The sequence below is a fragment of the Triplophysa dalaica genome, chromosome 22, assembly GCF_015846415.1.
Source record: "Triplophysa dalaica isolate WHDGS20190420 chromosome 22, ASM1584641v1, whole genome shotgun sequence".
In the NCBI taxonomy this organism is placed as follows: domain Eukaryota; kingdom Metazoa; phylum Chordata; class Actinopteri; order Cypriniformes; family Nemacheilidae; genus Triplophysa; species Triplophysa dalaica.
The window spans coordinates 20,212,849-20,230,518 of NC_079563.1; the positions used below are offsets into that span (position 1 = coordinate 20,212,849).

At 38.0% G+C, this 17,670-nt stretch overlaps 2 protein-coding genes across 7 annotated transcripts in view; both read left to right on the forward strand.

Moving 5' to 3' along the window:
- Nucleotides 1-17,670, forward strand: part of erg (ETS transcription factor ERG) — a 34,082-nt gene that overhangs the window by 488 nt on the left and 15,924 nt on the right. The gene's annotated exons all lie outside the window — the stretch shown is intronic.
- On the forward strand, nt 3,355-17,302 carry LOC130411534 (uncharacterized). Of its 5 annotated transcripts, XM_056736214.1 has the most exons (16): nt 3,355-3,806; nt 4,751-4,867; nt 6,108-6,249; nt 6,369-6,582; nt 6,659-6,718; nt 7,131-7,190; nt 7,503-7,562; nt 7,875-7,934; nt 8,459-8,518; nt 8,830-8,889; nt 9,201-9,260; nt 9,723-9,777; nt 10,098-10,163; nt 10,320-10,427; nt 15,239-15,313; nt 16,698-17,302. In XM_056736214.1, coding segments are annotated over exons 1-16 (1,440 nt in total). In that variant the 5' UTR covers nt 3,355-3,805; the 3' UTR covers nt 16,940-17,302. The 5 variants fall into 5 exon arrangements, with proteins under 5 accessions (XP_056592192.1, XP_056592194.1, XP_056592193.1 ...); XM_056736216.1 differs by lacking the exon at nt 9,201-9,260; XM_056736215.1 differs by lacking the exon at nt 7,131-7,190.

Sequence of the window (17,670 nt, forward strand, 5' to 3'; positions counted from 1 at the left end):
CGTTGAGTCCGTTTTTAATGTTTTGTAAATACAAAAATACTGTTCAGCACGATGATCACACACATAAATTAAACTTTCAAACACAACGCATAGTACACGATTTAAAGTTATTTATTTAAACCACATCGCATTGATGTGTTAAGAGCTTTATAACTGATGTGCGCAGTTTAACTTCGTTTTTAACTTAATTCACAAACACGCTTAATTTACATTTAAGAATTATAGCCTAAAAGACTGAAGTAGCGAACAGTGTATAATGTGTTATTGTTTTACAAATTAGTTTTGTTAGTGTTTATTAGCTGCGTATGCGCAGGCGGCAGAGGGAGCGACGGTATATCACATCACATCACATGCCTAATGAACCTGAAAGTGTAATGATATGTATGTTTGATGTGTATAAGTGTGCTCATAGGCTACTCATTTAAATTGAGATCAGATTGAGTTATATCTGTTGCAGTCAGAAATATATTTCACTAAATATTTCAAACATAATATTGCAAAATCTCTTCACTTACCAACGTAACTGTATTAAAGGAGGTTTAGTTGTGTTTGATTCAGTTTGTGTCTGATTCAGCATCGGTCTCTGTCTGTCTGATATAGTTTGGTCTCTGAAGGAATAATTCATCTGTGTTCTCTTCTTTCTCTGTGTCACATGAATAATTCTGTTGAGAGATTGATTCTCTGCTCTCAGAGGATTTTGAAATAAATCTCTAAAGAGTTTTTCTTTGTGATGTCTAATAAATGAGAAAGTCTGATCTGAGTGTTGTTTGTTTGTTTTTCTTTCTTATAGTGATTAGCTTTCTTGTAGCTCAGTGGTAAGAGCATTGCGTTAACAACACAAGGTTGTGGGTTCAATCCCAGGGGATTGCAAATACCTATGTGAAATATATAGGTGAAATATATAGGATAAAGCAATGTAAGTCGCTTTGGATAAAAGCGTCTGCCTAAATGTAAATGTGAACAAGTTTTACATCACATTAAACTGAACAGAGATGTCATGTTTGTCACAGGACTCTGTGTTTTATCTTGTCTTGTGATGTGAGAGACGGTGTTGATCTTCTGCAGAGCCGTGTCTTGTGGCACTATGATGTCATACTGTAACAGAATGAAACGTCAAAGCATTTTGTCCATTTGGTTTCAATAAAAGTTGTTTTTAGATTGATGGATTAAACTTGTTAAACTTACACTCTTATGAAAAAAATCTTGAATTGTATTTGATGAGCTATCACTAGTGTCATGTGTTGTGTGTAGTTTGTTGTTGTTGTGTATGGTGTTGTGTTAAACACTCCCTGACACATCACAACTCTCTCAGCTACCGTATAAAACTCAGGAATGGTTTTGGTGTCGGCTAGCGCAGCTGTAAAGCCTCTTCTGCAGAGACAGGAATGATGCGGTCAACCACAGACTGTGTGTGTGTGTGTTTGTGTACACGTGTGTGAGTGCGCACACGGCCCGTATAGCTGTGAAAAATCTGGCCAGTATCGCCGTTATTGTGCAGACTGCAAATGAAACATCCCATCAGTCTTCTGTGTTTGCCAATAAAAACTAATTTTAGATTTCCTGCTCAGTTCAGCGACTCCACTCACTGCTGCCACACACAGACACACGTGAAGCACACGCATGTAAACCTGCATCCTCATCACGTGTTAAAGATCTGCCTGTGTGTGTGCATATGTCAGTCTGTGTGTCTGTGTGTGTGCGTGCGTGGGTGGGTCAGTGTCTGTGTGTGTCAGTGTGCGTGTGTGCGCATGCGTTTGTATTTAAGTGTGTGTGTGTGTGTCAGTGTGTGTGTTTGCGTGCGTGGGTCAGTGTGTGTGTATGTGTGTGTCAGTGTGCGTGTGTGGGTCAGTGTGTGTGTGTGTGTGTGTGTCAGTGTGTGTGTGTCAGTGTGCGTGTGTGCGCATGCGTTTGTATTTATGTGTGTGTGTCAGTGTTAGTGTTTGCGTGCGTGGGTCAATGTGTGAGTGTGTGTGTGTGTGTCAGTGTGCGTGTGTGGGTCAGTGTGTGTGTGTGTGTGTGTCAGTGTGTCAGTGTGTGTGTGTCAGTGTGCGTGTGTGCGCATGCGTTTGTATTTATGTGTGTGTGTCAGTGTGTGTGTTTGCGTGCGTGGGTCAGTGTGTGAGTGTGTGTGTGTGTGTGTGTCAGTGTGCGTGTGTGGGTCAGTGTGTGTCAGTGTGCGTGTGTGGGTCAGTGTGTGTGTGTGTGTGTGTGTCAGTGTGTGTGTGTGTCAGTCTGTGTGTGTGTCAGTGTGCGTGTGTGCGCATGCGTTTGTATTTAAGTGCGTGTGTCAGTGTGTGTGTTTGCGTGCGTGGGTCAGTGTGTGTGTGTGTGTGTGTGTGTGTGTGTGTCAGTGTGCGTGTGTGGGTCAGTGTGTGTGTGTCAGTGTGCGTGTGTGGGTCAGTGTGTGTCAGTGTGCGTGTGTGGGTCAGTGTGTGTGTGTGTGTGTGTGTGTGTCATTGTGTGTGTAAGGGTCTTGTACGGTGGGTGTCAGAGTCTCTGCTGGAGTTGTGTTGTAACATGAAGCTTGTGAGGTGAGAACACTGTCATGATGTGGTTGAGGTTCAGTGTCTCACACCGTCACAGTTTGGACTCAACACTGTTTGTGAAGATTGGAGTAATGGCTGTTTCAGATGCTGGTTTGTGTTGGATCAGAGCTGAACACTATCAGACCGATGTATATGTTTCCAGAAGTTGTTGTGTTGGGATCATTGACAGAAGCTCATCCGTGTGTACTGTATGTGTCCCGTGTGCGTGTGGAGGAGAAGAAGAGCTGACAGCAGAGACTCGTGTTGTTTCTTCAGCCAAACTTTCCACACAAACACATGTTGGTAATTTGCTGAAACTATGCTGTTAGTGCCGTAATTCTTTAATGTCTGTTAATAGACTTCTGATAAGACCACATGCTCAACACAAACACACACAACTCAATGAGCTAAAGCACAATTTCATCATATTTTTAAAGATCAGATGTTGAATTTCTATGTGTGTATCATTCTCATGGGCGAAAGTAAATCACACAAAATGACACAACATGAGTGAGTGATAATCTTAATTTGTATAGAGTCGTGGTGTTTGTGTGTGTTTCTCATAAAGTCAACACCTACAGGGGCTGAAACTACAGGGGCTTTTCAAAGATTTGATATTTGACTAGTTTAGTGAAGAAAACGCCCAAATGAGATTATTTCTGAAGAGATCTCAAGAATGTCTGAAACTGTCAATATGAACTTCAAAATCAAAATGAACTTTTATTCAGATGATCTCCAGGCTGCTTTCTTCAGCATCATCACATTAGATATGTGTGTGTGTGTGTGTGTGTGTTTGTGTTTGTGTGTGTGTGTGTGTGTTTGTGTTGGCATATGTGGTTTATGAAACCAATTTTCAGGTTTACATACCAGCATTATGAGACCAATCGGTTTATGAGGCCATTTTTAGTGGTCTCTTAATTCTGGAAATTTAAATTGTCATAATTATTAACAAATAATTAATAAAATTGTTATTAATGTGTTTATGATTACTAAATGCAGTAGTTTATTGATTAGTGTTACTATTTTACTTCTATTACACTACCTACCCTTTTTAGTAGCTTTATAAATATGGTCTTTTAAACCATGATGTGTCTGCGTAAACTTAAAACAGTGCCCCTGTAGGAGGGATTTGGTATTGCAAAGTTATACACCTGGCGCCAAATTACACACACATTCGCGCCATAAGCGTTTGGCGGAAGTTACCAGCTACGCAGTTCGCGCGTTGGCTGCCCAAATGAAGAGTCGCCGCACCGGAGTGAACATCGGAGTCTTCGAAGAGAAGTAAGTCCTTAATATCTTTATATTTTTACATGTTAGAAATTCGTGGCTTATCCCCTTAGTGGATGTAAAAGAGTGTCGTCATATTTTTATTCTTATTTTAATCGACTTAAATCGACCTTCTCCTGTCCTTGTTGGTATTTCGAGTTAGTTATGTACAACTGGCGCCATTTGTCGATGTTAATTTCAGATGTCAAATATTTATTTAATGTGATTTGTTTTAATGTAATATAAAACTGTATTGATGCCCTATGAGAAGCTGCAGCTTCAGATGCCGCAGCTTCTAGAATCAACTTCTAATGTTACATAAATGTGATGTAGAAAAGTAAGTTGATATCGAATGTAATTATTAAGAAAGATGAAGGTAATTATTCAGAAATGTAAGGAAAAGTGGTGTCGTCCCCTTGTGCGGAGCAAACTGCTAATATGTCAGATCGTCTAAACACTCATACGATATACTTTTATTTAATTATTTATCGAAGTTCAAATATAAAACACTGTAGAGAATAAGCATAAAGTCCACAAAATGTCTCTTGGTCGCGTGATTTAAAATAATCGTAACGGGACGGCTTGAAGGTTTAGCTGGTTACTGCTGGTTAATGCGTTCTGTAACACGTGATGCTGCTCGCTCCCATAGCGACCTTGATTCACACACGTTGGTCAGTTCAAGAGTGAAAAATGTTTAATGTGATTTATGTAATTATATATCGCTTATGTGATATAATGAAAAGCTATTTCGTGTCTATTCATCTATAATTAAACTGGTTGATATGGGATTTATAACGTAGGACATTTCGTAGAGCGGTTTATGTAATTGTAATGATAAAATAGTTCAACATTCAATAACTACGAGTTTAAAAGGGAGTGTATTTCAAACAACAAACAACTTAAGCATGTTATTAATATAATACTGTTTATAAAGATTGACTTTGCATTGTATTTTGTAGTGAGTCGAATGATGAGACGTGGCAGAGGATTAAATCCTCTCAAAGATGCCATACACCATGTGAAAATGGGGAAAGACAAAAACATAATATCAGAGCGATACATTAATCCCGCCAAAGGTGAGTGTTTTTTTGTAAACCTTATCTTGATTAGTTAAATTCTACTATATTTTTTAAAGATTTTTTTTCAGTCCATATTCCTGACCATTCACCAGGGATTTAATGTAGTTAAACTAACTGTCAGGGTCAAATGCTACTTCAAGGTATACATGAAATTACAATTAGAAACAACAAGCATTTATTAACAATTGTTATGGAATATTGTACAATTATAGTTTTTTCATGTTAGCAAATGAAATCAACCCCATTTATAGTTAGTTTGCACTCTTCTGTAGAATTTAAGCTTAGTTCAGACTGTCACCGCAAATCAGATTTTTGGGCATAGAAGATTGGAATCTAATTTAAATGATTGATTGTCCAAACTGTGTACAGCAATTGTTCAGATCCAGTGACTCGTTTTTTTGCAGTATCTGATTTGGTTTCTATGACAATGGCATTATATTGACAAGGTAGAGTTAAACTTTATGCACGGCTGTGCAAACCGACCGGTGTATGACATCGCAGTACCGTGAGAAGGATTCCACAGCACACTGCTTTGTCGCTCTCGTAGAATGGTGAAGTCATACGGTGATCAGTCAGAACAACATTGTATAGAGTTGAACAATGTACATTTTTCTAACAAAATCATGACGTGTAGCCGATGCGCTGGATTACTATGTCTAATGAAACTGCTGCTGAAGCGTATGAGGCTGGAATACGGGGCTCTTTTCAGTAATCCAGCAGACCGACAACAATATATGCATTGACATCTGACATGTTTACGTTTAAATGTGTTGTTTCACGTGGAGCAAGAACGTAACGTTAGCCAAAAGAAACTCAAACTCAATCTATCTTTTTCGGACTGAAACTGATTTCCAGAAATGCAATTTGAAAGGATTTTAAACCACATGTGAATGTAGCTAGAAACTGATTATGCACAAAAATCTGATTTGAACTGACAGACTATACGTAGTCTAATCATCGTGGCACATGTGCTATTGCCCTATAATAATAAGAATGAATATACTTGAACAACAATCAAACAGAGAGATGCTCAATTTCACACCATAAAAATTACTTGAATTAATAATAAATAAGTTAATACAAATATTTATTATTAAAACATAATAAATAAGTTAATACAAATATTTATTATTAAAACATAATTTCAGATTTTTTTTTTTAAATAAAAAAATACTTTAATAAATATATATTTTTAATAAAAATGTTTAACTGTTGCCTGTTGTTTTTTGTCATTCAGGTCGGGGAGTATTTGCAAATACCCTTATTGTAAAAGGTTCCTTCATTCTTGAATACAGAGGAACTTTAATTGAGAAAGGGGATTTTGAAGACATATTAAATGAATATGCATACTTTTTTAACCACCTAGGGCATAACTACTGGTAAGTAGCCTGAATTTAACTGTATGTTAACACTTCTGCATCATGATGCATTTTTTTAAACGTATTTCTTTACACTGAAACCAATTTAACACTCGGTTGTCAATGTTTTTTCCCTATAGCATTGATGCCTCTTATGATAATGGCTCACTCGGTCGACTTGTTAACGATGATGAGAAGCCAAATGCAAAAATGAGGAAAATTCTAGATGTTGATGGAAAGCCACATCTATGTTTGTTTGCAATCAAGGACATCGATGCAGGTGAAGAAATATTATACGATTATGGAGGACATAACTTGCCATGGCGTTCTCGCCATGGACAGGAACATTACAAGGTAGAGTATATTTTAATTTAAATAAAGTAATTTACTAATATAATCTTATTACTTCAGCTTTGCTTCTGTCTCTCAGCACCTTCATGAGCCCGTTGCTCCAACCATGACAGCATGTGACATCAGGTCTCCTACAGAGGTTTGTTTATAGTTTTGTCATTTTTTTTAACCGAATGAGCGTCAAACTAAATTGAGTTCTCTTATTGCTACTAAATAGGACTTAGCAGTAGACTTTTGCTTTATAACACTTGTGTGTGTTTTCTGATGGGTTAAGAGGACACAATTTAGTTTATGAGGACACAAAATGTCTTTAAATGTGACTTGGCAGTAGACTATTGCTTTTTAACATGTGTGTGTTTTCTCATGGGTTATGAGGACATGATTTGGTTTATGAGGACACAAAATGTCTTTGTATTTGACTTAGCAGTAGGTTTTTGCTTTATAACACTTGTGTATATTTTCTCATAATTTGGTTTCAGAAGAGTTATTAAGGCTTTGACTACACAGCTGAATGTCTTATTATTACTTCATTCTCTTTGTTTGTCTTTCAGCACCTTCATGAGCCTGTCGGTCCAGCCATGACTGCATGTGACATCAGGTCTCCTACAGAGGTTTGTTTATAGTTTTGTCATTTTTTTAACCGAATGAGCGTCAAACTAAATTGAGTTCTTTTATTGCTATCAAATGGGACTTAGCACTAGGTTATTGCTTTATAACACTTGTGTGTGTTTTCTCGTGGGTTATGAGGACATGATTTGGTTTATGAGGACACAAAATGTCTTTGTATTTGACTTAGCAGTAGGTTTTTGCTTTATAACACTTGTGTATATTTTCCCATAATTTGGTTTCAGAAGAGTTATTAAGGCTTTGACTACACAGCTGAATGTCTTATTATTCCTTCTTTCTCTTTGTTTGTCTTTCAGCACCTTCATGAGCCTGTCGCTCCAGCCATGAGGGCATGTGACATCACATCTCCTACAAAGGTTTGTTTATAGTTTTGTCATTTTTTGCACCAAATGAGCATCAAACTAAATTGAGTTCTCTTATTGCTAGTAAATGGGACTTAGCAGTAGACTATTGCTTTATAACACTTGTGTGTGTTTTCTCATGGGTTAAGAGGACATGATTTGGTTTATGAGGACACAAAATGTCTTTGTATTTGACTTAGCAGTAGGTTTTTGGTTTATAACACCTGTGTATATTTTCCCATAATTTGGTTTCAGAAGAGTTATTAAGGCTTTGACTATACAGCTGAACGTCTCATTATTTCTTCTTTCTCTTTGTTTGTCTTTCAGCACCTTCATGAGCCTGTCGGTCCAGCCATGACGGCATGTGACATCATGTCTCCTACAGAGGTTTGTTTATAGTTTTGTCATTTTTTAACCGAATGAGCGTCAAACTAAATTGCTCTTATTTAAATTGTTCTCTTATTGCTACTAAATAGTACTTAGCAGTAGACTTTTGCTTTATAACACTTGTGTGTGTATTCTCATGGGTTAAGAGGACACAATTTACTTAATGAGAACACAAAATGTCTTTGTATGTGACTTCGCAGTAGACTATTGCTTTTTCACAGTTGTGTGTTTTCCCATAATTTATGAGGATTTGATTTGGTTCATGAGGACACAAAATTACTTAACATGTGAGTTGGCAGTAGACTATTGCTTTATAACACTTGTGTGTGTTTTCTCATGGGTTATGAGGACATGATTTGGTTTATGAGGACACAAAATGTCTTTGTATTTGACTTAGCAGTAGGTTTTTGATTTATAACACTTGTGTATATTTTCCCATAATTTGGTTTCAGAAGAGTTATTAAGGCTTTGAGCACACAGCTGAATGTCTCATTATTACTTCATTCTCTTTGTTTGTCTTTCAGCACCTTAATGAGCCTGTCGCTCCAGCCATGAGGGCATGTGACATCACATCTCCTACAAAGGTTTGTTTATAGTTTTGTCATTTTTTGCACCAAATGAGCATCAAACTTAATTGAGTTCTCTTATTGCTAGTAAATGGGACTTAGCAGTAGACTATTGCTTTATAACACTTGTGTGTGTTTTCTCATAATTTATGAGGATATGATTTGGTTCATGAAGACACAAATGCCTGTGAATGTTACTTAGCAGTAGACTTTTGCTTTTAAACACTTGTGTTTGTTTTCTCATAATTTGGTTTCAGAAGAGTTATTAAGGCTTTGACTACACAGCTGAATGTCTCATTATTTCTTCTTTCTCTTTTTTTTTCTTTCAGCACCTTCATGAGCCTGTCGCTCCAGCCATGAGGGCATGTGACATCACATCTCCTACAAAGGTTTGTTTATAGCTTTGTCATTTTTTAACCGAATGAGCGTCAAACTAAATTGAGTTCTCTTATTGCTACTAAATGGGACTTAGCACTAGGTTATTGCTTTATAACACTTGTGTGTGTTTTCTCATGGGTTATGAGGACATGATTTGGTTTATGAGGACACAAAATGTCTTTGTATTTGACTTAGCAGTAGGTTTTTGCTTTATAACACCTCTGTATATTTTCCCATAATTTGGTTTCAGAAGAGTTATTAAGGCTTTGAGCACACAGCTGAATGTCTTATTATTCCTTCTTTCTCTTTTTTTGTTTTTCAGCACCTTCATGAGCCTGTCGGTCCAGCCATGACGGCATGTGACATCAGGTCTCCTACAGAGGTTTGTTTATAGTTTTGTCATTTTTTTAACCGAATGAGCGTCAAACTAAATTGCTCTTATTTAAATTGTTCTCTTATTGCTACTAAATAGTACTTAGCAGTAGACTTTTGCTTTATAACACTTGTTTGTGTTTTCTCATGGGTTATGAGGACATGATTTGGTTTATGAGGACACAAAATGTCTTTGTATGTTACTAAGCAGTAGACTGTTGCTTTACAACACTTGTGTGTTTTCTCATAATTTGAATTCAGAAGAGTGATTTGGTTCATTACATTTACAATTGTTCATGATGATTTGTGTCTATTTTATTACTGGCTGATTAATTGTCATTAGTTGTTGATTAGTTGTTTTGTTTTATTACATTTTATTTTACTTTGGAGCAAAAATATGCATTAAAATGTAACTGAAAGAAAGACACAAAATAATAATCATCGGTTTGTTCATGTTTTTTCTTGTACTCAGGACATAACCGTTGGATCCCAGCAGGAATCCACAAGACCAGGCAGCGGTGATGATGGTAGGACAATTTTTTAATGTAAGAAATTTAGTATTTTCACAGTAAATTATAGTTTGCATATTTAGACTCATTTATTTTCATATTTTCTATTCTCCTAATTTATTTAGTTTTTAATCAGATACATGAATCTGCCAAAGAACACCAAAAGCTTTCACCTTCAATTGGCCAGTACTTCAAATAGTTGAAGGAATAGTTCACTCAAAAATGTTAATGCTATCCTAGGTCTATATGTGTTACACCAATAAAACTAATGTAAGTGTACCTACCACTTATTAACACAATCTAATTATTTCTCTTTAATTACAATGTTTGATTAAAAGAAAGAGGAAGAAAGAGAAAGAGAAAAGAGAAGAACATTGGAGTGAGAAGGAGAGAGACAGCCAGAGGTAAAAATCAACTGACCCATCTACCATTCATATTCAAGCATTCAACGGCCCTGTAAAGTCTAATAGTCTTAGCTCAGTTCAGTGTTGATTCTGTTCAATTTAATAACTGGATGAAATTAATTTTCAAAATCGTTTTATTTGCATTTATTTCTTTAGTTTGCAAAGCACATCAACTTGTCAAAGAGGAGATGATTTCGCTTGAAAAATGTTCTGTTTGCTCTGGACCGGTTTCCCCACTGAAGTGGTGGGGGCTGAAATGTAAAGGTTGGTATAAAATTATCTTGTGATTCAATGAATATATTTATTTCTGTGCAATACGTGGTATGGCGTGGTGCAAAACCGCTTTTCTGTGACAGGTTAATGCTCCACCAAAGCTCTTGTAGAAGAGAAGGCACTTTTCAACCCATTCTCTACACTCTAGGGTACAATATCAATAGCCCATTGACGCATGTCAGAACAAAATATGCTTTTTTAAACTGAGGTCAATGTAGGAAATGTGCACTTTATAAACTGGCACCTGCTAATGTTCATAATATTTTCCATAAAACATTCAAATTGAAAGCTATATTTGGAAATTATAACCAAGTACATGTTTATAAGATAATTCATGGAGAATTATGTCTTGTGACTTGCAACAATTTTTTAGTTTTGGCTAGTAGATGTTCTGAATGGCCTGAAAACTAGAACAGGTTCCCATCCAAAACCGATTTTTTTTATGAAAAGAACCTGAACCGTTAGCAGAAGTCCATTTTTCATAGGACTTTATACACATTTTTATACACATACACACAAGTTGCTGCTTAAGTTTCTATAATAGCAATTTGCATATACTCCAGAATGTTATGAAGAGTGATCAGATGAATTGCATAGTCCTTCTTTGCCATGAAAATTAACTTAATCCCAAAAAACCTTTCCACTGCATTTCATTGCTGTCATTAAAGGACCTGCTGAGATCATTTCAGTAATCATCTTGTTAACTCAGGTGAGAATGTTGACAAGCACAAGGCTGGAGATCATTATGTCAGGCTGATTGGGTTAGAATGGCAGACTTGACATGTTAAAAGGAGGGTGATGCTTCTAATCATTGTTCTTCCATTGTTAACCATGGTGACCTGCAAAGAAACGCGTGCAGCCATCATTGCGTTGCATAAAAATGGCTTCACAGGCAAGGATATTGTGGCTACTAAGATTGCACCTAAATCAACAATTTATAGGTTCATCAAGAACTTCAAGGAAAGAGGTTCAATTCTTGTAAAGAAGGCTTCAGGGCGTCCAAGAAAGTCCAGCAAGCGCCAGGATCGTCTCCTAAAGAGGATTCAGCTGTGGGATCGGAGTGCCACCAGTGCAGAGCTTGCTCAGGAATGGCAGCAGGCTGGTGTGAGCGCATCTGCACGCACAGTGAGGCGAAGACTTTTGGAAGATGGCCTGGTGTCAAGAAGGGCAGCAAAGCAGCCACTTCTCTCCAAATAAAACATCGGGGAGAGATTGATCTTCTGCAGAAAGTATAGTGAATGGACTGCTGAGGACTGGGGCAAAGTCATATTCTCAGATGAAGCCCCTTTCCGATTGTTTGGGGCATCTGGAAAAAGGCTTGTCCGGAGAAGAAAAGGTGAGCGCTACCATCAGTCCTGTGTCATGCCAACAGTAAAGCATCCTAACACCATTCATGTGTGGGGTTGCTTCTCATCCAAGGCAGTGGGCTCTCTCACAATTCTGCCCAAAAACACATCCATGAATAAAGAATGGTACCAAAACACCCTCCAACAGCAACTTCTTCGAACCATCCAACAACAGTTTGGTAAAGAACAATGCATTTTTCCAGCACGATGGAGCACCGTGCCATAAGGCAAAAGTGATAACTAAGTGGCTCGGGGACCAGAATGTTGAAATTTTGGGTCCATGGCCTGGGAACTCCCCAGATCTTAATCCCATTGAGAACTTGTGGTCAATCCTCAAGAGGCAGGTCGACAAAAAAACCCCACTAATTCTGACAAACTCCAAGAAGTTATTATGAAAGAATGGGCTGCTATCAGTCAGGATTTGGCCCAGAAGTTGATTGAGAGCATGCCCAGTCGAATTGCAGAGGTCCTGAAAAAGAAGGGCCAACACTGCAAAAACTGACTCTTTGCATAAATGTCATGTAATTGTCGATAAAATTGCAATAGAAAACATCAAACTTTGCACTTCTCTGACCACTTTTCTTTCATCTCCATCAACATACACCTTCCCACATGCATCACAGCAACAACCAGTTTCTTTCAGATGTAATCTTTTCTCTTTCTCTACGAGCACCTTCTCTTCTGCTGTCGAATCCTCTCTTCCCTTTATCTTTTCTTCCCTGGAGACTAACACAGCCACCGACACCTTATGCTCCACTCCAAATTCTTAACATCAGTCTCCACACAACATCGAGACTGACAGAAAGGGAACCGTGTCTGATCTTGTCTACGAATACATACTCTAAACCAGGTATACTCACCTAGTGACTTACTACATTTCGTTACACTGTACTTGTATATGTGTAATGACAATAAAGTTGAATCTAATCTAATCTAAATCTACCTGAATTATCTCTCGTTGAAAGTCTTCAGTTTGCTTGTCTTCCTACTTCCTCTGAATGTGTTTGTCTATGCCAGTTACCCTCTTCACTCCTGGATTCACCAGCCCTGCGTTCACAATCTAGTCATATCAAGTTGAGTCTTATACATCATATAACCATTTACAAAGTATTACTTCCATCTATCGTCATGATCCACACCTTAAAGGATCCACACCAACTCAACCTTTTTGTGTCAAATTGTACTTCAAGTCGATAGAAGTGCCCATCTTAAAACCTATTTCTATACTAAATCTTAAAGCCTATTTCATCTATCCTGCTTGGGCCACCCAGGTACCTTGTACGATAGACCTCAAGGAGGGTTTGCCGGTGTCCCATGGATAAATTTATGCTCTCTCCATCCCTATTAAGAAAACCTCGGAGGAGTGATTTGCCGAAGGCCTCAGGGATTCATCTGTCCCTCTCTGTCACATGCTGCCTCAACCTGCTTCTTCTTCGTGGCCAAGAAGGATAGGGTTTAAGACCCTGTATAGATTATTGAGCAGTCAACAAGATAACAGCAACGTTTTGCTATCCTCATCCCCTCATCCTGGCAGGAGTCGAATAGTTGAGAGGTGTGTGCATCTTTACCAAGTTTGACTTCTGCAGCACCTACAATCTGGTGTGGATAAGAAAAGGTGACGAGTGGAAATTAGCTTTTTTGACCCTTACCGGTCATGATGCATACATTATAATGCCTTATGGACTGGTTTATGCAACTGTGCTTAATGCAAGCGGTAGAGGCTTTTTGCACTCAACTGTACTTGTGTTTATAGATGATTTATTCTTTGAACCCTGACGATCACCAGCACCATGTTGCAGAGGTCCTTGAACGTCTTTGATAGCACCACCTCTACCTCAAGGCAGAAAAATCCTCAAAACTCTGTTAAAACATCTCCAAAATGACATTTCCATGGACAAGGTGGGAAGGTGGCAGCTGTACCCAACTGGCAAACATCCACTCCATTCATAGATCTTCTACGCTTCATGGGCTTCGTCAACTTTTATCGCCACTTCATCAAGATCTACAGCTCCGTCATCATACCCCTCACATAACTCCTCCCAAACAAACCTAGGTTTCATCACCATATATTGATTATGGGAGGTATTCCGAATGAAAATGACCGTGAACATAGACCATGGGCTTTATGAACATGTGGGATTTATCAATAAAGGCTACGCGTCTATAAGAACTGTGAACGCACGTTTGATAAATACTTTTTTTTTTGGTTCTTAGACACAAAGAACATATAGAACATTTTCTACACACTGTTGATAACGAGGCCCCAGGTCTCCCTTGGCCATTGATACCTTCAAACATCTGAAGAAAAAGTTCTCCTCAGGCACCCTGATCAATTTCAGACCATCATCGTCGAGGTAGACGCCTCCTCTTCGTGGGTAGGAGGGGTGATATCGTAGCGGCAGTAAGATCAACCAGTACTCCATCCATGTGCCTTCTGCTCTCATAAATTCACCCCGGTGGAAAGGAAACTAAACTGTTTGCCATGAAGCTATCATTGAAAGAATGGATGCATTTGCCGGAGGGTGCTCAACATTCGTTTATCATCTACACAGAACACAATAGCTTGTGATACCTCAAAGAAGCCAAGCTGGCTGGGTCATGGTTTCCATGTCATGCCACCTAGTCCGTCTCAAAGGCCTTCCCACAGCAACGGAATCATCTCCTACTCCCTCTATACCAGTGCTCTGGTATCCCGAGGACATCGTCTCAGATCGTGGACTCCTGTTCATTTCCCGGGTATGGTGTGTACTCTAAAGTGGAGAATTTGGTCGACTGGGAGGGCTACAGACTAGTGAAACGCTCTTGGGCCCTGAGTGATAACATACAGGATCCCGCTCTTCTCAACACCTTCTACTACAAGCATCCCAGTCAACCCGCACAATTTGACAACGACAGACCACTGCGACGGCACTGCCCCTAGGAACAGGCTGTGGGCGTGGCACTGTGACGGAGACATCAGTCTCTCTTATCACACCTCCTCCAGCTAACACTCATTAGTTTTAATCATCTGTCACTCATCTTCTCACCCATCAGCACCCGTATAAAGTCACCAAACACTCTGTCAGCATCTGATCTCATCTAAGATTATAGACTCTAAACTTGCTATACTCACCTAGTGAGATACCTGGTTTTAACATAACTTAAGACGTGTTATCATTGTAGTTCATTGTAATCATTCTTACCTTGAAATAAAACAGCTGCCTTTATAAAATAAAACCTGAAATAATAAACCACGATGACGTATGTGATGGACAATTCCACTACCGGAAGACGCATTCGAATCCTGGCAAGGACGCGTCCGAAGTAATGGCTCAGGTGGTCAACCTATATATATATCTAGGAGTGTAGTTGCAATTTAACTTACAATTACTGTCCTACCCTATAGTTTATGAATAAAAGTGCATAATATGCAAGCAATACATTGTAAAATAATTATTTCCATATCTATGTCAACAGGGCTTTTGGAAAGCAGGCCATGTCCAAACACATCAGAAGGACTAAAAGCTGACAGACAAATCTCTGAAAACGATGGTATGATAAAATGTTTGCAACGCAACAAATGTATTTTTGTGATAACAGCACAAAATATTACTTCATACAAGTAAAGTATACTTCACAATTATACACAATTAAGTTTACAATTAAACTGCAAGATGTGTAGCGCAAGATTGCTGACAGCCCTAGCGAACAGATGAGCTTAGTATCAATAATGAAGAGAGAAATGATGTGAAAGAAAATCAAACCCGGCTCATGACAGAAAGAAACATTGAACAAAGACTTTTATCATGACGTTCAACGTGTCTAAAGACCTCGCAGGTGACATCAAATAGATTTCCTAGCCTCCTCATAGACATAATGATTATAGTTGTTGTCAAGGTCCAGCAAAGTACTAAAGACATTGTTAAATTACTCCATCCACTCAGGCTCAACTGAATTTTTCTGAAGTAATGAGAATACTTTGAGTGAAAAACAAAACACAATACTAACTTTAATCAATATATTCTCCTCTGTTTTGTCAGTCTATGGTGCACGTTCATGAAGCACTTGCATAAATACAGCTTTTGTCTGCTTGTAAACACAGTTGCGCTTCCAGGTTGCCAGTCAGAACACTGGTGTCTGCCCCCACATTTACATAAAAATCGAATGCATATGCTCTCAATATTGAGCGCCATAGACTGACAACACCCTGGCCTGAATTTAAGGCTAGATTAGAGGGGGTTTGAAGAGACTGAGGTCTTCCATCCTGCCATGTAAGGGGTTTATGGCAGTTGATTTAGCAGCCTTATCTGATGACACTGTGCTCATTTGTTTGTTAGGCCACCAAAATCCAGTCCTCAAGTAGCAGACCTTACTTCATCAGGGCAGTTAGTCAGCCATAAAGCTGTGCCCTGGAATGCTTTATCAAGTGGTACTATACTATATTCAAGTATGTGGCCAAAATAAGAACTTCAATATTTAAAAAGGGATGTTTTTAAAAGGGGAAGTTAACTTTTAATTGCCCTTATATGATTATATCAAAATATTTATCAAATTACAACTTATTCTGCAAACAGTGAGCAGAAATCTTATATCAGTTATATAAAGCTTAAACCATCGGAGTCTGTGTAAGTATTGGCCGATCATGATGACAGAAAATCGTTACTCGTATCTGCTGCAAAAATCCTGATCCTGTATTATTCCCTGCTTTGAACCTTATTTACATTTATGCATTTGGCAGACACTTTTATCCAAAGTGACTCACATTGCAATTCAACTGTAGTTTCAAGTTTTTTTTATAGCACATATGTTATATAATCATGGTGTACACCGTGCACACCTGATCATTTTATTACTAAGATTTTTAAACCGTATCAATAAAGATATGATCTGTTTGTAGTCAGCAATGCTAGCAGTTAATCATCTTGTTTGTTACTAGTCTCTAGCAGAGGAAGGCGGATGCCCAAAAGGAGACCATGGACGAAACCTGAGGTGAACGCTGTGATGAGACACTTCAAAATGCACATCAGCAAAGCTCACTTGGCAACAATGAGGGAGTGTGAGGTCTGCAAAAGGTGCGAGCATCCGGTCCTTCAAAACCGGTCCGTCCAAATATACGTGATTTTGTACGGAACCGAGGGCGAAATTTTAAACACGTGGAAAATTAAGTCGAAATTTTAATGTTCGTAGTCCAAGGGGCTAATAATCTGTTTGACACATTTTAGTTCTACTCTTTTAACTTGTAATTTTTTTGATAAAAATGTATGTATTTATTAGTTTCAAAATAGAAATTTTAAGAAAACATGTTTTATTCTCCTGCTGGTAGTGTTGATCATTTTAGTTTATATGTTTAATCTGAGGGACTATAGACCTCTGTTGATGTTTTTTTAACTTTAACATTTGTGGTGTTTCATGAAGTTGGGTTATGTTTTTCATTCCTGTCCCTGAAAGGCAATGTTTTGTACCTGTCAATGTACAATATTTGACAATATGTTGTTGAAGATTCAACACTTGCAACATTATAATAAATTACTACTAATTTGATGATGGAATGTTTCCTTAACCTGTTAATCTACATCTTCCAAAAGACTTAATTGATCAAATATTCAATTTTATTTTATTTATAGAGCATTTTATGATTGTCATGGTTGCAAATAAGTTGCATTGTTGCTCTACATGCATTTTAACGACTGAACTGAGACAAAATTGCCGCTGAAAGTAATATTTATTAACAGTCTGAATTTACTTAAATGTTCTGTATATATTGGAGGATAACAGTAGCATATGCATATGATAGCGAAGGGATCTAAGTCAGTCATGGGTTAAATAGAACATTTAAAGCCAGTGTTAAATATACTGTATATAAGTGCAGATGGACACTTGGAGTTTAGCTGTATGAATGTTAATACATT